At 38.6% G+C, this 26,196-nt stretch overlaps 1 protein-coding gene across 2 annotated transcripts in view; it reads right to left on the bottom strand.

Moving 5' to 3' along the window:
• cacna2d2b (calcium channel, voltage-dependent, alpha 2/delta subunit 2b) overlaps positions 1 to 24,148 on the bottom strand; it is a 54,146-nt gene extending 29,998 nt beyond the window's left edge. For both annotated transcript variants that reach the window (XM_084734933.1, XM_084734941.1), the window contains exons 1-2: positions 23,781 to 24,148; positions 7,734 to 7,815 (exon numbers count right to left, since the gene is read on the bottom strand). In XM_084734933.1, coding sequence (XP_084591059.1) covers positions 7,734 to 7,815; positions 23,781 to 23,896 — 198 coding nt within the window. In that variant the 5' untranslated portion in view covers positions 23,897 to 24,148. The remainder of the gene's footprint in view (positions 1 to 7,733; positions 7,816 to 23,780) is intronic.
• Between the last annotated feature and the right edge of the window lie 2,048 nt (positions 24,149 to 26,196).

The raw sequence follows: 26,196 nt of genomic DNA, 5'->3' as shown, positions 1-26,196 counted from the left end.
TTTGTTTTCCATTTTACACTCTCAATCTATCTGTTCTAATCTACTCTCTATGTCTAATTTTTTAAATAGTTAACGTGACAACTTTTAAAGCTTTCATCAACAATTAATAATCTACTTTCTTTCATGTTTTGCATGCAAAGTTTTGGAACGTGAAAAAATAACAATACTTATTCACATATGTTTTGAACACTGGAAACAAATAAACAATGCACTATTAACATTTATAAACAAAACAACTTATTCCCAATTTTATTACCACCAGCTCCTCTGTGGTTCCCTTACATTAGTAATATCTTATCAGGTGACAAAATTACAGACTTCACATCTCGTTTTCTTGACCTGTAGAAACTGAAAAACTGAAAAATCAATAATTAATCAATACCACATATGTGAGAGTAAAATAAAGATGTATGAAGATATGCATCAATATTTCATAACTTTCACACGTTTAAAAATTAATCTGTATATCTGTGAGTTATTATCCCTGTTTTACACCACTAACTGGGCAACGTATCCTCCTTGATGCAGACATTTTCACAATGTAATTCATGTAATCCATTATTATGCTGCTAGTTCAGATTTTGTTACCAATGATGAGTATATTTTTGAATGCTGGCATAAAGTCACATGATCTGAGTGCTTTACCCATCGCCCCCTTTCAGGGTTTCTCATGATATAAAGTGAGCCTTCAGCCTATCAAATGACTATGTCCCCCAGGACACAGAAACCATTACCTACTTGTGCCTGTGACTCTGTCTAATAAAGTTGGTGTGAGATTTACTGAATGATTATGAGGTTTAAACCCCATTAAAATGCTGCTGAGCTGGCCCGTTGATAGTGAGACAGTCTGTTATTTCAGACAGTTATTTCCTCCACTAATAGTCAAGTGGAAATTTATTTTTATAGCTCAAAATCCCAAATCACAATTTGCGCCAAAGGACTGTATGCTACACAACACCCTCTGTCCTTTGGCCCTTGAATCAGGTGAAGAAAAACTCTTCCAAAAAAAACATTTTAGCAGAGAAAAAGTGGTAGAAACCTCAGGATGAGCCACTGTCTTCTCCCAGGATAGACAGGCATACAATAAATGCTGTGTGTACAGAGTAGACCAACAAAATCACATTATATACAAATTGTGATGACAAACTTTCTGATGCATGCATAAAATGTATGTGAAGGATCCAAAATCCTAATAAAGTCTTCCAGTGGAGTTGGAGATTGAAGGTATATTTTACACAGAGATGACAAATATTTCTGGAAGCTAATAGTCTATTTAAGCCACCAGACTTGATCTATTTTAATGTATACAGCTGAGTCACCGTCTACTGCGTGATTCACTCTGTGAGAAGGTAAAATATCTGTTTGCCCTTTTCATTGCATTCTCACTGGGGTATAAAGCTCATTGCAAACGGAGCAGACCAGATTCACCCAGATTCTGCTCTTAATGCTCCTCTCTGGAGGATGTGAAGTTAAATTAAACCTCATATGGACACACATCACAGTGAACTTCAGACAAACTGAAATATGGCTTTTCAACATCCTCACAAAGTATTCCTTATGATTTGATTCACCAGAGGTCTTTGTGGGTCATCAGGAGACATCTTTGAATGAATGAGGACACATCTGAACTGCACATGCAAATGTCTAAGTAACTATTTCTTCTTAGAAGAAATATTATAACGGCTGCATAAAAATGACTGAAGTGGCCTCAGACATAAATTACTTGAGGACAAAGTGTATTAAATTGCAAAAACATAAACTTGATTGTTACAGCACCACTTGGAGGTCAATGAGTGCCATTTTCGTTGCCTGAGTAGCGGGAAGAATTTTCAATCCATCAGGCAATTTTGGTCAATTTTCATCTTACAGTTTTTGCTGTGCAAACACTTTTAGCGAAGAAGAAAGAAAGAAAGAAAGAAAGAAAGAAAGAAAGAAAGAAAGAAAGAAAGAAAGAAACATCACTGAATCTGGTTCCTTCCAATCATCAGATAGCTATTAACAAAGTAAATGTCCATATTTGGTAAAACCATGACACATTTTTATTATCTTTTTTTTTTTTTAGAGCATAAGGGGATACTACACAGTGATGGTGGTTTGTCTTTAGCTGAGCTATTGTTTACTTCCATCTTCCCAAACTGGAAAACAGCAAGTCCTGGCCTAGCATACTGGAAAATACATACATTTAACAGTTTCGTATTGCACACTACTAAGAAAAAATAGACAGTTCAGAACACAGCTATTGTTTCTACTGAAGTAAAGCTGATGGGATTGTTTATATTCCTGCAAAACTAGTGCAGAAAAACATTTTTGTCAGAGTCAAGTCTTTTTGCTAACAGCTCCAAATAAACAAGAGCAGGTTTTGTAGAGAAAATTGGGTACCTTTTGGCTGAAATACTGCCAGTTTCCACACGTCTTTTCACAAACAGGAGCACAGAGAGGAACTTTTGTGACTTTTGTTGGCAGGAGATCGTTCAAGACCTCTCCAAAAATGAATAACACCTTTTACTCTATGCTTCAAATTGTTCTGTTCTTTACACAGCATCTACTGCATGTCTGTAGAGCCTAAGAGGGTGATTCCTCCCCCTCAGATTTCTGCCTTTTTTTTTGTCCGTGTTACATTTTTTTTCTTTTTTTGAGCATTTTTTTCTTACTCAATCAAGGGTCTAAAGGACAGATTGTACAGCCCCAAAGGTGATTTGTGATATTGCAGTATAACACAATCCTTGTCTTACACACAGAAACCATGGTGACTGAGTTCAGGAGGTTCATCATCATCAGATATGCAGGGAAAGATATCTACACTATCTTGCTGTCTGGTCTGGTGGGTTTTAGGCCATCAGACTCTCTACCTCATGAGGGAAGATGTCAGAGACAGGATGATAACAAGACAGGCGCTGACCTGGATGAATACATTTGGCAAACCTGCATACATACTGTATGACAGCCCTCTTCCTATAAATGGACTTCACGAAATGGACTTCAAGACATCCCTCAAGTTGTGTACTGACCAGATGCTTTATTGGCCCACGCCGCACAGATGGGAACATGCAGTAATGAACAGGGTGTATCTGTGAACTGTGTGCTGTCCGAGGAGAACCAGGTCCTGCTGGGTAGAATATATTCAAGATGTACCACTGACACTGGACATGATGTTGATAGAAACCTTTAACCAACCAGCCTTATAACAAAATAAATTACTTTGGACAAAACTGAGGTAGGACCAAGACAAAAAAACGGGAAATTTCCATCGTATCACACAAATAAATTAAAAGCTCTCAGGCAAATATTAATCCTTATTTCTAGTAGCCATACAAGCTGTGTGGCTGTTAGCCTGTCTGATCCAGACTGACATACCTGAACAGTTACTGGAAGGCATTTCTTCATTATCCCCAGCAGACGAACCCAACACACTTTAATGAACTCTGACTTTTCATGCTACCACCAGCAGGTCAAAACATACACTTATCAGGGTTGTGCGACTGGAGGAACATATTGGCTCTTGGCGACTGTCGTTATATTTTGCTACAAACTCCAATCCAGTGGCAGTACACACCAACTGAGCTGGAGAATGAGAGAAGACAACAGCCTGTAGATCTAGAACATCTTCACATCTAACTCAGTGAGTTAAGGATTTATTTTGACCCAACCCAAGTTGTTGATTGTTGGAATAGTGGAAAGACAAGCCAAAACCTTTTTGAGTTTTGTTTTGTTTTTCTGTCGAGTTTTAATGAAGTGTGCTTTAGAGTTTTAGAGTTAACAGGCACTTTATATATAGTGTACATAACATAGCAAACTCACTGTCTGCATATTGGCAGTTGCTGGCTGGTTGAAATGACTCACAATAAAAGGAGGGATTTGCATGAAATTTGGTATAGGTATCCATTTTCCCCTCAAGATACAATAAATTATAAGCACTTGGTGATTCCCTAACCTTTCATTCAGCACCATCACCAGTTTAAAATTTCTATTGTCAAATACGTTATTTAGATTTATGTTCAAACTAATGACATTCCCATCAGCATCAGCTGTACTTTGTCTAAGTGCTTACCAAATATTAGCATGCTAACACACTAAACTAAAATGGTGAACATGGTTAATATTATATCTGCCTAAAATCAGCAGGTTGTCATTCTGAGCATGTTGGCAAGCTTTACTCTTTATTTATATACATTTATATATTCAATGTATGGTAATTTAATTTGTATTGTTGCATTTCTATTGTATTGATAAGCATTTTTATTGCAGTTTTACACAAAAGGTACAATAAAAAATAAAGACTGATTGACTGTTTGATTGATTAATTGATTGATTGACTGATTCTTTGTAGTTGTTGGCACTGAGTTTAAAGTACCACTGTGCATGAGTACAGCCTCTTAGAGCTGCTATATCAGTAGACTGTATGGAAACTAGTTCAGGGGCATTTGGAAGATTTTTACTAACCTGAACATTTAGATAACTATATTAGCTTTCTTTACAATTAAATAGAAATGCAAAAATTTCTTTTGGACAGCAGAATCAGAAACAGTCCTGTCAAACTGCAGGCAGTTTTAGTGGTTTAAAAAATGTGCAGAAGAGCATCACTGAGGCCATCAAAATGAAATGCAAATACAAAGTTGTAGCTTCTGATTGGTTGAGGAATTGAAAATGACATTTCATTTAAATTACACGCATTTCCTCGACAAGAGAAGATTGCACTGAGCTTTCCAGGCGCAGTAGAACAATTTCTTTCACAGATCCAGAATGTTTTAGGAGCATGGAGGGATTAATGAGGATTCAATGAACGAGTGAGTCTCACATCAAGGCATTACTGCAGGCTGCAGGCTGACCATCTGCTCCGCTGTGACACAAACAGAGAGGACACGCGCTGCTCTCCGCTGAGGGAACGCCCCCACACATCTTCACTGAGCAGGGCTCTCTTGCCCCCTACAGATGATCTCTGGTCCTGGTTTCTGGCATTTGCCTCTCAGGGACTACCCCTTATTCCCAGCCACCTGTTACAGCGAGGATGTAAAATAACCTTGATGACTTACTGGACAGAAGAAGTGAATGTTCAAACCGGATCAATAAGTCTAAATCCCCAGTTTAAAGTACAGACAGTGTTGCAACTTTTCAGCTTCTTCCACAAAGATCAACACAGCTCAGATCAGTTTCAGACTTTAGATTATTTAATTTAATTTAATATTTTAGAGGTACTTTCATTTGAGATTATTATAGTGCTGCAACAAATGATTAGTTTCATTATTGATCAATATGCTGATTGTTTCCACAATTAATAAATAAATAATAGTTTTGCCAGAAAATTGCAAAAAGTCCTTTACATTTCCTAGAGCTCAAGGTGTCATATTCAGACTTCTGTTTGCAGTGAAAACTCAAAGATATTTAGTTTGCTATTACATAAAAAAAAGAAAAGCATCCAATCCTCACACTGGAATCAGAAAGTACTTGTCAAAACAATTGACTGATTTGCAAAATAGATGCTGTTTAATTTTCTGTTGATGAATTAATCTAACAATCGACTAATTTCAGATCAAAATGATTAACATAACAATGCCAAAGTGATTTAGAAACTAGATTATGCATATACATACCAAAAACATTAGAAGATGATTTTTTTTTTGTTTTAACTAAGCCAGATTTCTCATTTCCCCTTGAAGGGTCAGTTTACTAAGTTTACAAAGGAAATAGAGCATATTTTCTCACTTTTAGAATCAGAATCAGGTTTATTCACTAGTAGGTTTTAATATATGCAGAATTTGCCTTGGTCTTTTTGTGCATAACACTAAACATAGTAAGTACAAAAAATATGGGCTGACCTAAATTAATACGCAAGTACTGCAAGTCAGGCAAGACAAAATATGAAGAACTATAAAAAAAAAAATATGTGGGCTACAATATGTTATGTAAATGAAAGAGTTGTACATATTTTCTGCATGAATGTGAAAAGTATTCATTAGGGAGTGTGCAAAAGTTCACATTATAAAGTATGTATATACATATATATAAATATATAATGAAGAATATTTGAAATATTTTGTGTGCCCAGCTTTTGAGATTTATAAATAATAAACACTGGAGGTGAATAGATTTTTTTTGTGCTGCTCTCAGCATTTTACATTTACATTTACAACACAGCTGCTGATATTCTATATTTTTCACATTGTCAATAAATCCCATAAAAAGATGAAAACAAGACAATGAATGGATCTTATTGACATGTATTGTGTGTGACAGCTCATTCCTCTGAGCCATTGAGCTGCATTGTTGACAATAAACTATTAAAAGCACATCAATATATCAGAGAGCCACTGTGTTGCACTGGAGGACATGTTCTTTTATCTAACCATAAAAGGATCTCTGTCTGTCTGTCTGTCCTTCAAATATCTTGAGGACCTTTCGTCCAATCTACCTCACACTTGGAGGATGTATTGCTGGGGACTCATTGCAGTGGTGAGGGTGGGGCTTCGGGAGTCTGTGGACTGTGTCAAGCATGTCGTCACCTACATCCACAGCTCATTGACTGCAGTTCACTCTTGCTGCTACATATACTAATGTTGCACTCAAACTCTTCTTCACTTCCCCGGAGTCAACAAGCACGAGCGGATAGCCTGCAGGAAAAGGCATGACTTCCAAACGCCCACATGCTCGAAACAGGCATGACCCCTGACAGCGTTGCAAGCAGCAATATGGGGAACCAAGCAATTGGCCTGAATGGCACACATTCCCAACAGGCAGTGCACTGGTTACAATGAACATGGGCTCTGTAGTTTATTTTGTCTCAATCCCATACACACAGTCCACAAAATACTTGCTAACACACCAAATCTGTGGTTGCAAACAGTCCCAAAAAACACGCAAATCAGTCCTGTTTAAATAACATTTGCTTAACAGAGGCCAGTTCCAGCAAATTATTTATCATATTTCAAATAGAAATATTGATTTGGGATCCGTTTGTAAAGATTTGGAGACTTGGAGCTGAGAGTCAAAGACAGAGCACAGAAGATAGACAGTATTGCGAGATGTACATAAACAATGTTAGGTTTGGCCTTTTCGTAAGATTTTTAGCCATGAATCAAATTACCTTAATGCATGTAATGTTAAAAATGCACCAAAATTTATCTTATTGAGAGCTTCATGAAACACGTTCTTTGATACAAAGTAATGCAACATTCATGAAATCTTTCTGCAAATAACACAGGTATTACATGATCAGCTTATGAAAGATTTGAATTAGTATTCATAAATGTAGGTGTTATTAAGCTCATGACTTCATGAAACATAATACTATTCTAAATCTAACCACTGTAGGCGTGTGTTCAGGCATCTTCTTCACTCTGTAGGAATCATACAATGTGTGCAAGATTGATAATTATTGCAAACAATATACAAAGTGCCAGCAACATTTGGCCACAACAGCTAAAAAACAGAGCATACATGCTGGAAACCGATGAATATAAAAGCTATTAGAGAGAGTTTTATGTCCGTCCTGGGAAAATAAAAAAGATTGTGTTGTTGGCTGTTCATGGCTCTGCAAGAGGTCCAAAAAAGAGGTTTCTAAACGGCAGATTGTAATTGTTTTCTTGTTTCATGCGCCTACTTAGCTCTTAAACTTAATGGATTTACAGGGTTTTTTTTGCACACTGACCCCTCTGCCCAGTGCATTTCTTATTGCATTTATGCAGCAGCACTATGATGAGTAAGACCTGTATACTATAAAAAGAGAGAGACATACTCACCCCTTTCAACTGCTGAGCTCCAGTGATGTGCTGAAAGACTCTGTCAATCTCCTGCTCGATACGCCGGGCCCAGTGCATTATCCTGTGGATAGACATCACAGGCTGACTGTCACACACCACAAACAAATGAAACAGATACTGTGTGTGTGTGTGTGTGCGTGCGTGCGTGCGTGCGTGCGTGCGTGCATGCGTGCGTGCGTGTGTGTGTGTGTTCATTTCAAAGAAGTAAGCAGTGATGTTGCAAAACTAACTGGTACATGTGCACGGATTAAAAGACAAATTGTAAAAACGTGCTTGAACAAAAAATATTAATAAGCTCATAGAGACATCGGTCTACTTCATTTGGCTCTAAATAAAACAAATAAATAAATATTGTTCCAAGATGCCCATGGTAATGACTGTATCACAGCCAACTCAATAGTTTCTGAGGCTCACTGTTTACACTGTTTTACAATTTCTTTACTTTTTACACATTTTGTACTTTTATTTTTAGTACTGTTACTATCTTTTTTTTTTATTCTTTTTTATTCTATTGCTTCATTTTGTCCTTATTTACTGTCCTTTTTCTACCTCTATATCTCTGCTGCTGTAAGACTGAAATTTCTCCACAGGGACAAATAAAGAGCTACCTGCCTACCTACTTAATGGATAAAAAATGTGCTTCCACACTGCAACCAACACAGTTAATAAGGATAAAGCTGGTCATATCACCTGGCTTTGGAAAAGAACTCAGAATGGAGCACCTCTTTGATGGCCTATCATCAATATCTTTGCAAGAAATCATACATCCAGTTGTCTCACTACCACTGATTGCACCAAATCAGCATTTTCTCATTTGCCGCAACTTTCACTGAATGACACGAGGAACAGAAAAGAAGCTTAGACAACAGGTGCACGCATCGCTGAGGTTGAGAATAATCCCTGAAATGTTAGTAACGCTACCTAATCAGCTTTGTTGACTCATCTTCATAATTCTGTGAAAGGATATTTCCAAAGCAAAGAAAAATACACAATTTGCAACATCATTATTATTTAAGTGCATAAATAGCTTTTAAAACCTGCCGTGACAGCCGGGATCACTTGATGCAATTGGAATTTCTTGCAATGCCCCCAAAATAGAGCAACTAATGAGCCAGGATAAACAAAGCTGTGTTGTGAGTGTTAAGAGCAACTATAACGCAAGCACTTCAGTAAAGCAGAGGTATACATGTGGCTCAAGAGGTGATTTAACAATCATTGGGCACTGCAAATTAAAGCTGATAATGTTTAATTTCCTACTATCATTCAGAATATGATAATATTCAAAATTTAATACAGGTCATGTGAACAGCACATTCCATTTGGACATCCTGAATTAAGCCTTATTCTGAATTTAGCATTTTTTCGGTGAAGACGTGGGATATGACAGCATTATTCAGGTTTTAGGAGCATGGCTGGGGTAGAGATGCATGCTCAAAAGAAAAGCCCACGTTACTGGTGGGAAGGAGAAACACACTTACTTTTGAATATTATTAAATACTTGCACATCAACAGGATTTTGGATGTACACAACATAGACTTTTTCGAGAAGGCGGTTGAAAGAGTGAAAGAGGGAGGCGTGTTTACGCGGTCGAACAAATCCACCACGAGGAAATTTGAAAAAATATTATTTTGATGCAAAGAAGCAAAATGGCTCAAGAAGGTCCAGTCGTTCCACTTTTCCATAACCAGAGTATGCTTGTCTGCGTGTAAACAGCAATATTAGTGGATTATTCAATTTCATTAGCCATTTCAACAGCTTAGAAGGAATATTGTCTTTTTTGGAATAAGGGCAAAAACAAGAATATTTTGCACATGTAATCATAACTGTCCCTTAACTGTAGTACATATAGGTTGTATTCTGTTTTTGTTGAACCACAGGATGAGTCCATCTTATTCAACACTATGTTATCAGTTCTGAACCAGAACATGTGGCTTAAATCCACCCACAACTTGCTTTTTAATGTTTTCAAATGCTGTATGGCAGCTTATTGCAGTGTCACTACAGCCATTTAGCCAGAACCAGACTCTGCACAATTCTGTCGCCTGGTTAGTTGCTTCAGTGGACTCCAAATGTGTATTTTAGTTGCTTATTTATACATCCAGCAGTCACAGAGCAACATTAGCAATCACTTGGAGCCACATTTGTGTTCACCTGGTGAACTGAAGTCCGATACTCACACTCTTTTAGCTCTGTTTTTTGTCTCTACCAGCTCCTAAGGGGAATATTTGGCTCTTTTCAGCTGCTAAATGCTCCACTATGTTCACCGGCTAGGCACATTATGTCTGCTGTTTGGTGCAAATCAGGTCGTGTACAGTGTTTGGCTGTTGCAGCCAAAATGGATTGATTGAAGCAAAACAGTAAAGTTATGGGCTGGACAGTATAAAGAAGAGTATAGGGGCATAGGGAGAAAAAAGAGAAGAGGAAGATTTGTTTTAGATTTTGCATTTGGAGAATAAGGTCAAAATGTTGAGAATACAGTGTAGATGTTGAGAATAAAGTAAAACTTCCAGTAGTAGTTCCAGGCATAAATAAAGAAGGGGAATATTCTCAAGTGGTATTTCAACTTTATTCTTGAACTTTCTCAAAATGCAAAATTAAAAAAAAGTTCTTCCTCCTCTCCTTTTTTCCATTAATGTGGCACTAATACTCAGTCACTATAATTTTCAGTAAAGCTGATGAAAACAGCTGATTCAGGTGATGATTCTCTTCTCTTTCTGCTATATTACTTTTTAACCTTAGGGTCTTAGAGCTACAAATATCACACAAACTGCTGTCCTGAGCTTTAAATGAGCAGTGTGTATGCATGGTAAAACAAATTCAAGGTCAAGCTATTTTTGTTGTTATCAGAGAAATATTTGCATAATATTTGGATTGTCCTACATAATCACAACAAATGATTAAATTTAGTAGTTTTCATTTGAAGAAAAAAAAGACAGCAAAAGTATTCTTCACCCAGCAACTGTGGGCTGCATACTAATCCTATACTAACAATGGAAATCCCCACATTTCATCCTATTGATTTTGTTTGTGCTGTCCAAATCCATTAATCACTGTAATTTCAAAAAAATGAATAAATAAAATGTCTGAACAACATAAAAGTTTTTTTAAACAGTTTTTTAAACAAGTGTCTCCAAACTGGGCCCGTGAAACAGTTCAGTCGTGTTGCAAATGTGTCAAAGTCAGCAGGAGAAACACCAGTGATACCAACAACTACAATCACTCCATGGAGGACTGGACACATTTTTTATGGACTTTCATTTATAAAGCGCTTTTCTAGTCTTCCCACCACTCAAAGTGCTCTACACTACAGGTCACATTCACGCATTCATACTCTAATGCCATGCAAAGTGCCTCTGCTCCTCAGAAACTAACTCATTCACACACTGATGGTTAAGCCTTCGGGAGTAATTCGGGGTTCAGTATCTTGCCCAGGGATATTTCGCCATGCAGACCCGAGGGATCAAACCACTGATTTGCCGGTTGGCGGATGAGCCGCTCTACCACTGAGCCACAGCCGCCTTCGACGACTGAAGTGTGTAAAAGCATCAGCACTCCTACCAAGATCTCTGTTAAATGTCAACTCCAACACAGAAATCCCACTCACCATCGACTGCACACAAGAAACACCAGAACCACCAACCACCAGCAGCTCTGTGTGAGCACATGTGGTTCCAGCAGCTAATTCCCTCCCAGCCCACACAGACATTGCCCCGAGAGTTCAAGAAACTGAGGATACAGGGCTTCTGTTACAAGAAGAAGAAGAAGAAGAATTGCTTTGGGACACTGTCAAATTCAGACCTGCAAGGAAACATCTACAGAAAAGATACAGGCTTTGTTTTATGCACATGGACTCGATTTTCTTTCAGAATCACACTCAACAATCAATTTCATTACTTTTAGAAAAAACAGAATTATGACCTTGCGGTTATATGCTTCCATCAAACAGTGAAGTTGAATTTTATATTCATATCTGTCCAGACTTAAATAATATATGTAGTAAAGACTTTAAAGGAATTCAACAAAAGAAATTAAGCGTATTATTTGGAGAAATGGGAGTTATTACAATATTGACATTTATGAGTCTAGTGAATAATTTTCAGTGAGAAACATGCTGTCTTCACTTGGATGACTATTTTACAGAGGACTACAGAGGACTGATAGAGAGCTTTGTCACCTGGTGCAAAGACCACCTGAAGCTCAACATCAGTAAAACCATGAGCTTGTGGTGGACGTCAATGTTTCAAATATGGATGTTGCTGCAAAGAAGCTATAAATTGTAAAACCTGGATGCTTCAAACAGATCTTCAATCCAATAGTACAGAAGATCTTTGCAATCACCAGAGTTTCAAGGTTTAACATCCAACCAAATGTGCATTATGGTCACATAATGCAATATGGCGTTAAATAATAGCCAAAAAAGCAGTTTTGAAGGTCTGTGACGTTTGACCATCAAATACCAAATAGTCTGTCCTTGAGGCCAAGTGTGTGTTTGCTCAAGGCATTCCTGAGACACTGTATCGCGTTCAGCAACAGGACAGTCAACCCGAAAGCATAATCCCTCCAGCCACAGTTATCAGTGGCACAGAGGCATAGAAAGTAGAGAAAAACATCAAGAGGAATGATGGCATAAAACAAAGTAAAGATGAATCTCCAGAGGTCAACGGCATCCTTGTAAAGTCAGGAAGCTTTTCTCTTGTTTTGATAAGACTGATTTACCCAGAAAATTAGTATAATTTTCAGAAAACTGTTGAGAGTCATGCTATTACTGATTAACACAATTTCAGGGTTTACTTGACTTTGCCTCAGGTGACGGCTCTGTCTCGAAATGGTCTCTGGTTAAACACAGACTGAAAAAAGATGGCAATGGGACAAACAACAGATGGAAGGTTTGTATTGAGGCATGAAAATGTTAATCAATGTGTTAACTAATTTGTTTCTGAATTATTAATACAGGCTAAAAAATGACAGCAAAGCAAACATCTCATTGTTGTTTTATGTTTCCTGTCAACACTTTACAGAAAATAAAAGCAGCAGACGCCATAATAATCTGCAATAAACAGACACTGGATAAATCATTTCCCATAATGCAACTCTGTAATGTCTTTCATTCCAACATCTTTCAACTCGACAGCTCCAGGTTTGTGATGCAGGTTTTGCAGATTTAACCGCAATCCAAGATAACGTTGATAACATCAGTATGGCATCATCACTGTTGTTTTCTCAGACTTTGGAAAGCTCCCTCCAGAGCCACAGAAGATGTTATACAACTGCTTTCACAGGCTGAGGAGTTCTGCTCATAAAGAGTACCCCTTCAAAGCAAATGGCGTGGCTGTAAGGTGGAAGTATAGCAGCTGTCTGGTAGGGAAATTGCAACAGCAGTCTTTAGGCAGACTGCAGTGCTCTCAACTGCAAGAGGCAATCAACTTTTTGGAGACCATGTAATATTAACCACTTACACTGTATGTCAGCCAACCAATCACAAAAAGTGGGGTTTCAGCTGTGACTCGCCGTGGTAACATCAATATTTAGATGGTACACTGACTTGTAATAGGAAAAATGCTAGAACGATGTAGCTTGTTCTCCTGCGCGTAAGACTTCACAACAGAATATCACACACCAGCAATGTATTTCACTGACTTTAGTGAAACTGGGTCAGATTTTTCAGTCTTCAGTCACAATTTGGTTAGGTTTATTCACAAAAACGCTATGGTTAGATTTGGGCACAAAAACTAATTGGGTAGGTTTAGGAAAGGAGGGTTAAAATAGACTCTGACGTTAGAAGGGTTAGAAAGTCGAGGCAACAAATACTATCCGATCAGAGCACAGTAGTAGTAGTAGCCAATCAAGCTACAGTAGGTCAGGACTTGGTGGAACAGTCTTGAGAAAAAACATAATGAGCTGCTAACTGTAACAGTCAGCTGCCGTTAGCCCGTTAGCTCAGTTAGCATCGTAGCTAGTTGGACAGACTGGGAGCTCAGAGCACCCGGGGAGTGGTGGTGGTTATCCAGGGACTGGCTTTTAGTTGTTAGTGTAAAGGCTGCAAGACAGACATTGAGCTAGGCTAGTTGCTGTTGGACTAGTAAGTAGTATTAGCTTGCTTGCTGTGCCTAGTGTTGTTGCACTTGCATGATGTTTGGTAGCGTTCAAAAAGTTGGCGACTTGCTACTTTTTGATCATAAGAATGTAATCATAACAAAAATCCATATTTACAGCAGATGTGTATAATTGAATTGCATTTATTAATGCTGCTTTAAACTAAATATTGTTCAATATTTTCACTGATTCAAACAGCTGTCCAGGACATTTTTTGATAAATAGGCCAGTTTTCTGATGAAATGAAAACATTGAACAAAAACAGTGGAGGCCAGATGAACAGTATCAAACCATTTTCATGAGAATGAACCTTACTTTACTTTATGGCCACACAACTCGAATCAATGGGGTTTCTTTTTCGTACAGCATGGAAAAAAACATTCTATTCATGGTGTCAGCAACACAACATAAACAGTATGTGATAAACAACATAATCTCTGCCCAAACTGCAATTTCAAAGCGGCACGCACAATCCTACACAACCTTTCGGAACAAAAGCAGCATCCTGCAGCATAAGAACTAGTGTCTTTCATGTTCAGTGCATCAATGTCATGTTGAAGTCTATTAGCCACGGGGAAGAGAATGAAAAATAAGATGAAAAACATGCTTTAAAAGACTAAAGACGGTGGTAAATAGTATAGCATTTGTGTTACAGACTCCCTGTATGCCTAGACTTTGCCACCCTATCCTCAAGAGACCCCGAGGATCACTGAATGAAAGCAGTCTCAATAAAGATCTCTTCACTTCACTGCTTCAGTCTTCATTCACTGGCTGAATCCCGCTGTTCAGCCCAGCCAAATGGATTAGAGAAGACTTTGTGCAGCTGAAACATTTATTTGAGCTTTCTACCTAAATTAGTTTGAACCAGGAAATAAATCTTAATACCCAGAAAATCGCCCTGGATCCTGTAAGTGCCCAGAGAGTCTATTCATTATCAGTCAGACAGCTCCCAGCAGAGTTACGAGACAACATCACAGATTAAAGTCTTGTTGGACTTGTTTCTAGTGTTGGATGAGACACAAATCTCCACTCAACTGTCCAGATCCACAGAGAGTCACAATAAGGACCAAATATTTGGATTATTTCTTCCCTCGCTTTTTGATTTTATTATGAGCTGCACTGAGGTGAGAGACTTTTAGACCTGACGATGAATAGACAGCTAGACTTTTCACACTCCACCTCTTCTGATGGAAATGTCCCTCTGGGTCACAGAAGGGTGCCAAGTTAAAGGAAAACTAAGATGTAAGCTATTTGGGTCTTTTTTTTAACTCCAGCAGCATCAAGACGATCACTTTAAAGGCCCATTTCAGATAAGATGATTGAATGCCTGACAGAGTGTCCTCGACAAGCTCAGCACTATTTAAAAGTGAAATTATTTTCAGCTCGAGGCAGTCGATGCAGCAGCAGAAAAAAGTCTTCTGAAAAGAGAGCAGCAGCTATTGACAATTGTGAAGGTAGCAACCATCAGAAAAATTGGGTTTTTTGATCAAACCCTTTTAAAAACACATTCCACTTGTCAGTAATCTTCATTTCCTACTGACCTGTCAAAGGCCTGTGTGTTCATGTGATTACTGCAGCTGTGAAACTGAGATCACCACAGCTGATCATATTAAAATGTTTATTAAATAATAACTGAGCTGTTTTGTCTTGCCACAGACAGAACAGAACAATGGTGAGTCAGCATCTTGTGATTCTCACACAATTTTTGTTTGTTTGGCAGAAATAAAATATCTAACATAAAAATAAACCAGATTTGCACATGCAATCTTGGGATTATTCTCAAGATCTAAATCAGTCTGACTTCATGCATTCTGTCACTTTCTAATCTCATTATGCTTTCAGATGTATGTTTCACTAGTGTTCCTCACAAAGGAGCAACTCCACAGGGTTAAACAGAAAAGTACATAGACCGACATTCAAAATATATTTCAGTCAAATGAGTGTTCATTATGCTTACAGCACCATTATACAAATATTTTACCTTAAAATCATACCTTGAAAATAATTTTAATGCTATATTTACTTGTAGTAGGGAGAATGGTGCCTCTGTCATAATGATGATGATAATGAGGCGAAGTCCCCGCCCTTCTGGTGGACTGTCATGGGAACAAAGTGCATTATGCAACTGTCTGTGACTTACAGAGTTACAGAGACGGACATACAGATTTCATTTTTGTTAACATGACTGCCTTCTGCAGTTAGCTAGTTAGCTCAGTTAGCTGTGCAGCTAGTGTCTTATATAAGCTGACTCTGCCTGAACTGGGAGTCGAATGGGGTAACTGTTAGTGTTTGTACTGCTTGCAAAGGACCCAGAAGTTTCTACGAAACAATAAGAAATGCACGTGTACAGCTGTCTGTATTTACAACAGTGGTGTAAAAGTGAACTGCACCCAAAAACTGTAGAGCTGCCAAGTGCTAAATCACAAAAAATTCAATTCTTGCCTAATGTTGCTTTAAGGGATGTTTGTTGCTCTGGATTCTTTAAACCTCCTTTACACTGTGTGAACACTTGCATCTTCGTTTCATGTCACACAAGACGGTTCTCATAAAATATTTGTCATAATATCTATCAGACTGTACGATATAAATTCTGTGTCATGTCACATATGATTAGCCTGATGCCTGGTGAATTTTTAAAAATGTAACACTGCACAGGCAAGCAGAATCACGTCATCCAGCGGTCTCATGACTCGTAAATGCAGGAAAGCTTGATGTTTTTTACATAACACATATACAGTGCTTATATTGTTGCATTGTTCTATTCTACACCATATTACAGCTTATTCTGATTTGTTGGTCTGTACATGTGGTTTACAGCAGCAGTCGCTATTTTGCCCCTAGCTGTCTGTGGTTGCCAAAAAATGGTCTCACAGTGTGATCTTGGACACAAATGTCTTGGATTGATGACCAAAGAACTCAACAAACTAACAAAATCATACAGTGTATAGGAGCCTAAAGAGCATCACTTATGGAACTCACTTCTTGTTGGCCCCTATGAGGAAATCTAAATTCCACTCATAATCCTTACTTCAAACAGGCATACGTGCCAACCCTCCTGATTTCCCTAGGAGACTTATGTTTTTAATTGCCCTCTCCTTGTCTCCTCCTGGGATCATAATTCTTCTGCATCTGTGCCAATTTAAGACATTTTCACACATTTTTTTTCCTTTTCATGCTCACAAATGGCCCTCTGCAGTGTGCATATTCCATATGACTGCACAACTCTACTGTTTCCACCCAGACAACAACACAGCTACACCAAAGCAGACTTCCTGGAAAGAGGAATTCCCACTTTAAGGGGTATGCATTTTGTAAAATCTGCAACATCAATTTTCTTTAAGGAGCAAGGCAAAAATAAATGCATGAACGAAAATGAATTAATATTGGCTTATGCCAGAGACTTCTGCAAGTTCATGCCAGAGGGGCAAATTATTCTGTAGCTTTTCCAGAGAATTCTAAGTATTTAACACAAAAAGGCTGTTGTTAGTTTTGATATTTTAAGTCACAAAAATGAAGGAAACAGTATCTAAAACTCTATTCTTTGGTTTCGAAATCCTCCCGTATTTTTGAGAGCTAAATGTTGGCAAGTATGCAATTAGGATGTTTAACATAAATAAGTACATTAGTATGCACTGTGGTGTTCAAAATTTTAAGTAGAATCAACAAGCGTGTTTCATCACAAACTAATTTAAAATGCTCTTGTGAAGTGTTATAAAAACCCTACTGTGTGAATAAACCAGGCTTGTAATATGACTATAGCCCACAGAACTGCAGAGCAGCTTTAACTGTGTGAGTCAGTGCAGCTGAAGCGCAATCCGAAGTTTTTCACTGCGTGCTCCATTTCGTCTCCTCTCGAGCCCTGTGGGACGTCAGAAAACTCTGTATTGCAATGCTGCGATGAAGCGGCTGAACAGCACAGCACACTTGTGCCTCTTCTCTGTTACCTGCTATACTCGCACACCCCTGGGACGAGAGGGAGAGAAGCAGTATGTGATCTGACCCATATTCACTTACAGCCGAGAGAGTGAGAGGTTGAGAGGGTGGAGCAGGAGAGCGAGAGGTGGAGACGTTTACAGCTATATGTATGTGTGCTATCTATCTATCTATCTATCTATCTATCTATCTATCTATCTATCTATCTATCTGTCGTACAGTATTTACCCATCCATTCATCCAGCACCATAATGTGCTATATGTTCTTGTACAATCCATATGCAATAGCAAATATGTTTTGTAGGCAACATAATGCTGCCCAGATTATATTTTTACCCAACCAAGCGGTATGTCTCTAGGGACGGCACTGTCAAGTCTGTCAGTCGTTCCACCACTTCCTATCCAGGATGAAATATCTCAACAACTAGTGGATTGGCTGTCATGAAACAGTGTGCAGACAGTCGTGATCTCCAGAGAATAAATCTACTGACTTTGGTGATCTTTGGTGACTTTTCCTCTAGTGCCTCCGTAAGGTTCACATTTGCGGTTTTGAATGAAATGTCTTAGCAACTGCTGGATGGATTGCCATGACTTTGGTTTAGACATTCATGTCTGTCTCAGGACGAATTGAATTTAAAGCTGCAGCGAATTATTATTCTCATTATCGATTAGGGATGTTACAGTTTTAATATTAAAATCAGAAATCAATTGAAAATAGCTTCAATTTCCAGAATCAAAATCAAAGACACAATCAGTGATTCTCCCAGTATTTTTTTCTCTCCACTGCCTTCTTGCAGCGTCCAGCATATGTCCAAAGAAAAACACATCAGAGATGACACAGTGTAGCTTACCAGCTGTTATATCACTGTCAATATTGATACTACGAAGACTATCTTTTAAAAGAAGAATTTGAAAATGTAAAAGACAGCTGTCAGGGCATTAAACAAATGATGTGTTGATCTTTCCAAATCAAGACTTGATAGTCTAACAATGCCATAGCTGTCTTTGGAGCATCATGACACCCTATTATCGACTGATTTTTGATTAAATGATTATTTGTTTAGTCAAAATACCTATCACAATTTCCAAATTCAATGCAAATATTATTTGTATAGCCCACCGCCTATACGGTGAGCTACTTTGGTATATCTATAACTATGATGAAATACCTGCAAGTGTAATGATATCCCCGTTAGTGTCAGCTGTACTGTAATGTAAGCACACTAACATGCTAAACTAACATGCTGAACACGATAAACATTATGAACATCAGCATGTTAGCATCGTCACTGTGAGCATGTTAGCATACGGACGACAGCATTTAGGTCAAAGCACAGCTGTAGAGTCTCAGAGCCGCTGGCTGAAGACTCCCAGTCTTGTTATCAAATTAGTGGCAACACAAACGGACATTTTGGGCTCTGCCTTCCTCAGTCTTCCTCGTGTGTGTTAATCAGGTGTCACTCTGGACACGTCATTTATTTCCCTACAGCCGTACAAACATGATGTGTGATGCTTAAATTCAAGGGTGTAGGTTTTGGTACAACATTGGTGGGAATCTAGAGCATCCAATTTTTGCCTTGTCTGGGTCATTTTACAGTATCAAAGTATTTATTTATGTAAAGGAAAACACAAAATTCAAGCACCAGGTTACAATTCAAAACACAATTGAATAATGCTCAATAATGTTTTTACTGGGGGGGACAAATGTCCATGTTGTAAATATTGAGGGGGACCCGTCACCTCCATCTCCCCTGAAATTTGCACCAATGCTTATATCTAGGCAACTCAAAGTTGGGGGGAAAAGCATGTCGGGCTAAATGTTGAAAAAGTCATCACTGGCTTGAACCACAATACATTCTTTAATATTTAACCATTACAAGTAGTGCTGAAACAATTACTAGAATAATTTATTAGTTGATCTACTAAAGCTAAAACAAAACTAATGCTAACTAAAACGTATGCTATCCATTAGTTTAAACAACAAAATTATTTGTTTAGGTCTGTGAGGATTTGCTGGTCCTCTGTTTCAGATCACTGTGAACTGATTTGGGTTTTGGTCTGTTGATTGAACCACACAAGACATTTGAAAAGTTCCCACTGAGCTTTGAGAACTCATGCCAGACCTTTTCTTCTTGCTGTTTTCTAAATTTGTGGCTGTCAAACATTTCTTTCATGCCTCCCTTTGAAAACTAAAACTGATTTAATTAGACGGAATCTAAATAAACATTCTAAACACGAACTGTTTCTTTTCATGAATGTTTCTCAAAAGTTACTGAAGTTACTCCTGTAAAACACCAGAAGTTTATCAAACACAAGGACACAAAAGACACAAGGCTTTCCCGCTCCACTGACAGTGAACTTGAGAGCATGACAGGCTTTTTCAGGATGTGACTGACACTCGATGAGCTTCACCAGTTTTTTCTTTCCTTCCCTGTTAAAACTTCACACACTTCACACTCAACGTTTTTCAAGAATAAATCTTGCCACACTTTTCCAGTCATGTTCAAGGGCCCAATCTCGGCTTGAGGACCATTAGATCGACTGATTAATCAAAAAAAATTGACAGATCATTGCTAATGAAAATACTCAGTAGTTGTAGCCCTAGAACTGTGATCTATCCCTAATCTTACAGACATTGTTCAGATTTTTTGGGTGGGGTTATCCATAGTCAGTGTATTACCTAGATGGTGGTCGACATGCCCTCTGTTTGGAGAAGCAGAGAGGAGAACTGGTGTAGGAGCCTAAGCAATGTACAGCCGTAGACAAAATCAGCAGCAAAACCTATTTTGGCTACATAAAATCATCAATATCAGTGCTATATTTGTGCTATATTTGTAATATTTTCACCATTTTACCTTGTCATCAGACAGCCTTTACTGAAGGGAAACCACTTTTACATAAGCCCAATATCGCTCTCTCCAAAGCCACCAGAGTCCATGGACAAAAACGCTAATTTTACCTCACAGAACACAGGAGCTGCTGCCCTACCACTGCCTTGAAAGTTTAGTTTGTTTGTGTTATTGTGTGAGTTTGGTGAGTCTGAACTAACTGTTTAAATCACAGACGTCACACAAAGACACAAACAAAATTAACTGATCAAGGTAGGTGGTATTCCAGCAACTACAATGTCCTGCGAGGTAAAATTGCTGTTTTTGTCAGTGGAGTCTGATTACTTTGGATAGAGCAATGTTTGGCTTACATAAAAGCGGTTTCCCATATCAAAAGGCTGTCCGACAGCAAAGAAAGTAGTATAATCACAGTGTTTACTTAAACTGATATTGGATTTTTTTTAGCTACATGTACCATTACTCCTGCTGCTTCTCAAAACTGGGGTCATGCTGACCTCCATCTATTGCAGGTACTATTGACTATGGATAAGTACCTCTTAAAATGCCTCTAAACTATCCCTTTAACCATGTATTTTGGTAGCCTAGACCTAATGACACGAGGAGAACAGGATAAAAACGGCAGCCTCCACAGTCAAAGTCCTGCTTTGTGAAGTACAAGGATGTCACACCTACTGGATTGGAACAAAACACGTCGCCAATAAATGTAATCCTGGCAGGAACTGCATTTCCTACACAACTTGGAGAGCAAAATAGTATCTATCTATCTATCTATCTATCTATCTATCTATCTATCTATCTATCTATATGCAGAAATAGAGAGCAGGAGTCAGACAGAAGGGGCGGGAGTGAAAAGGGCGAAGGGGTATAAATCCTCACTGCTGCAGTATTAATTCTTAATTGGAATGAGATGCTGTTCTTCAGCGTAGCGATTCTGCTTCATTTAGCTTACATGAAGAGACCCAGGGCAGAGGGCTATGTAGCTGTTTCAGAGCACTCAGCAGAAAAATAAGAGGAAAGGAGGAGGAGGAGGAGGAGGAGAAAGCAGCGGTGGCTATACCCTACTTGAAATAACCCAATTCATCATAAAACACACACACATACACACACATCCCTGATTTATAGACCCCTTTCCTAATTGGTAAATACACCTCGGATCTCCAGTTGTGATTGGCCAGAAAGCCTTCACTGTGCGCCCTGAAGATGAGTGGACCATCTGGCCTGTTCCTCCCTCCAGAGCAGCCTGATTGCAGAGCCTGGAGGTGGGCCCAGATAACTGGAGTCTCAACTTAAGTGCCAGCTGTACTTAACAGTAATGGGTTAAAGGTTAAGAATGAAGAACTAAGCGCAGGATTGATTTAAATAGAGAGAAAATGTTCCGACAGCGAGGATTCACTGTAAAACCACACCTTTCTTCTTCTGTGCAACATCCTACAACCACTGTGAATCCGCAGTACTATGAGAAGCTGTTACTGTAGTGTTGGTTTTCTCGAGAGGGTTGCAAGAAAGGCGAGTGTTTCACCAAATAAAGAAATGTGTTGCTCTTTACTTGAAAGCCTGCATGGAAAAATCTAGTACCAGCACACAAGAGCAGCAGAGGGAACACCGAGGGGGGAAAAAAAAACCTTTTCAGTTTTATAACCACTGCACAGACTTAACGTTCTCTGTCAAATCCAATGAGCCTCTGACTGCTTTAACTAATAAAAGCCCATGACCAGCCTCACCTAGAACTTCACTTTCACTGGCTGTACTTTAAAGTGGAAACTCCTCTCCATCACTGCCATTATTTTTGGATTTCTCTCAGATACACTGAAAAAAAAATCATTGGAGCAATGTGAGTTATTTTACATTTAATAAACAGCTGATATTACTGGCCCAATACTGGCTTATCACAGCTATATCTGTCATTGTTGGCACATATGTTGTTTGATATGTGGGAATATCCTTTTTTGACAGAACATAATGCAGTTTTTATTTTGTAGTTTTAAGTGCATTTTATGTATATTTTTCTTATAGGTAGAATCAGATTTGTTGGAGCTGTTCATAAGCGCACCAGAAACATAGCTGAGTGTTGAGTCTCATTCCCAGGATTTCAAATACTGATGTTCTGGGGTGGTAAAGTGTCCCGAGCACAGCAGAAAAATGAGAAAATAATGAAATACAAGCAGAGGGCAGGGTCTCTGCAGATACAGCCACCACCCCCTTAAGCCATGACTGAAAGGGATTATGTTTCTATGAGCCTATAAATTGTTTACTTTTTAGCAAAATGTTTCATATTATGCCTTTAATTCAAGTTATATATAAATACACACATATAAAATCTATTCTTTTTTGCTTATTTATAGTCATTTACAATTATTAAAAATACTGATGAAAGTTTACTGTTTCAGTGCCTTGATATCATTTTGGACAATAATGTCCAAAGTCAACTTTTTAAACTGTAAAATATTCTGCATCCATTACACATTTGTCACAAGTATTAACCACATCTGTGGGATTACTGCAAAAGTGTGTTTATGTATATATTCTAGATTTTGTGCATTATATTTTGATTAAAGAATATATGCCAATAAATCACTATTGGGTTTTGTTTACTCTCTCATATTGGTATCAGCATTGGCCCCAAAAATCCTGACTGGAGATTGAGTTTACTGCCAAATAATATAACAATATCTGGTTTCATGTCACAATATTGCCCAACCCAAAACATCAATGAAATCTAGTGAAATGAGATTGATCATGTATATAAATATTCATGTAAATTATCGGAATATCTCAACATAATTAGAAAAATTATGGCTAAAAGTCATGGAGACGCTAAATTATGGCCCAAACCTACACATTTTATCTGCTATAAAGGCCAACTTGATGACAAAATAAAAACATCAATGACATCTCGTGAAACGAGACTGTTCGTGTACATAAATATCCCTGTAAATGATGTGAATCTCTGTCTATGCCTGCTCAGTCATCCTGTGGTGGACGACACCTTGCAGGGGGGCACCGAGCCTTTACATTGATGTAATCGCCAACACTGTCACAAATTACATAAGAGCAGCAAATAAAACAGGATGACTGAAGTATCTGTGAGTGGACAAGCCCAAAGTTGTCTCCCACCAGAGCCCCGGCTATGTTTTCAATCCCGTCACTTACGTGTATTGCTGAGGGAACGTGAGAGCCGCCGCTCCAGGCCACGATGCGCTGAACATCAAGATAATCTGGAGAGATACCAAGCAGACGATGCTGCAAGACCTTTTGCCTATCGCCATTTTCCATTAACAATTCTCGTCACGGGGTTTCGGTGCGTGAATGAAGCGCTCCGGACCGTCTCCGGGGCATACGGCTACGGTTCACAGCGTGGACGTCCGGCTCAGTTTCCCACCACCGACGAGTTCATGTCGGCTTGTGTTGTCAAGTGGACGCGGAGGAGGCAGGCATTGGCCGTGGAGGCATCGCGGACGGTGGGAGATGCACTAATGCAGCTGCCAAGACACTGCAGAGTCTCTCCTCCTGCTCCCACATATACACCACCACCACCAACACCACCACCAACACCACACAGGCCGGCGCGTTCACGACAGCTCTCTCTCTCTCCTCTCTCTTCTCTCTCTCATCAGCAGCAGCCCCGTGGAGCCAGGCGCGTTCACGCTCACCAGGCAACAGAGGAGCAGCACACAGAAGAAGGATCTAGTTTGGCTTTATTTATCTCTGCAGAGCCACGTGGGATTTGTCATCGACACAGATTTCGTTTTTATACAGGACTGACCGCTGCTGCTCTGCTGTATGAGATACTGTATGATGCAACAGTTACAAGTACTAAAAGGTCCCTGAATGCAACAAAATTAAGAAACTGTTTAAAACATCCATTTACCTACACAGTTTAAATTTATATCTACACACTGTGCTTTACCATGTACAAATCATCATCACTGTTGAACAGGATATAAATCCTATAAGATGCAGGCATGTACACATGCACCACTCACTTCATGACTATAAACTAATCTAGTAGGCTACTTCACTCATTTTTTTCTTTGCTATTTTGTATTGTTTACAGTTAAAAATCCTAATAATAATCCACATTTTTACCATCTGTAATCTGATTGCGTCTTTTTATCTGTAACTGTAGTGGAATACAGTTACCGTTTTTGTATCCAGATCACGTAATCCCATTACATGTAATATGTAACTCCTCAAACTTGCTATCTATCTATCCATCTACCTTCTGACTGACTGGCCAACTGATTGACCAACCAACCGACTGATTGACCAACCAACCAACTGATTGATCAGCCGACTGACTAACCTACCTACCTGTAAACTGTTCTTGGATGTGTGTGTGACATTAAATGCAACTTTGAACTGGAGTCAAACTCCTTTTGTGATACGTGGCCAATAATGCTGACTCTAATTTTCTGTTTTACTCCTCCCAGTGGCTTCGTGACACTACAATGACTTGACCAGGTGACTTTTCAAATTACCAAAAACTATTTACCTGGTTTTAGTCATTTAAAAGCCAAGTGAGTAAGATTTAGGGAGACAGCCATGAGTTTTGCGGCTGCTGAAAGTTCTCTTACATGCTTGGAAGGAGAGCTGAGTTGAGGCCAGGTGTTTGCAATCTATAATCTATAAATTCAGATGTCTATGAGGATGGATGGGGAGCTAAAAGGGCCTACCTAGGCCGGAGCTTCTGTTTGCAGGGAACTGCTGCAAACCTACAGAGCTCAGGTAAAATTAGGGATTTCTGGATCTGGAATTTTTTTGTTCCTGATCTGGATCAGTCTTTAGATTTTGAGTTTCTTTTGACCAAATCCAATCCAGTACATTTTTGTTCTTTTATACTACAGGTGTACAAAGTATTGAGGCTATACAGTAATATTTAATTAAAAACAGCACAGTAAGCAAATCAATTTAAATCAGTTTCACAGCAGAATAGCTCTCTTTTAAGAAAATCTAACGTGCATCTCAGGCTTTCTTTGACGGTTTTTAATAATTTGTCCTGTGTTGTATTGTCTTCCATATGAGTGCAGAGAAGTGTCAGTGAGGATCTGCTGTTGCAGGAAGGCTTGAACAGAAGCCAGACAGCCTTTCTTCATCTCCAGTGTGAACAAAATATGTTCTAACAGCAGCACTTTAGAGACCTCCTCAATTTGAAGAAGAGAAGCAACAAGACAAACGATGCAAACGTCCATGGATGCAAATAAAATTACAGGGCCCCAAAAGTCTACCACTACCTGGTTTCATTAAGTCTTATTTGCACTACTAAAATACAATTTCCAAAACTCTAAGCAGGCTTTCAGTAGATACTCTGTCCACACTGGAAATGTGACAAAGTAAAGTGAAGCGGATAGGATGCACACTAGATACAGTGATTTTGTTTTATTATTCTACTGGCCCAGAAATCAATGCATAAATGAAATGAAAGAGCTACTCAACTGAAAAGGATTAAACAAATTGTGGGTGGTGGTGAAACAGCTCCAGAAAGGAAAACAAAAAATAAGCATTAAATCATAAAAAAAAACAATTTGATCGTCTTTGAAATGTCACTGCTAATTAAATTTAAAATAGT

This window comes from Lutjanus erythropterus, chromosome 2 (genome assembly GCF_056507025.1).
Source record: "Lutjanus erythropterus isolate fLutEry1 chromosome 2, fLutEry1.hap2, whole genome shotgun sequence".
Lineage (NCBI taxonomy): Eukaryota > Metazoa > Chordata > Actinopteri > Lutjaniformes > Lutjanidae > Lutjanus > Lutjanus erythropterus.
The sequence above is the reverse complement of the archived record's forward strand: the minus strand, read 5'-3'. Positions and strand labels throughout refer to the sequence as shown.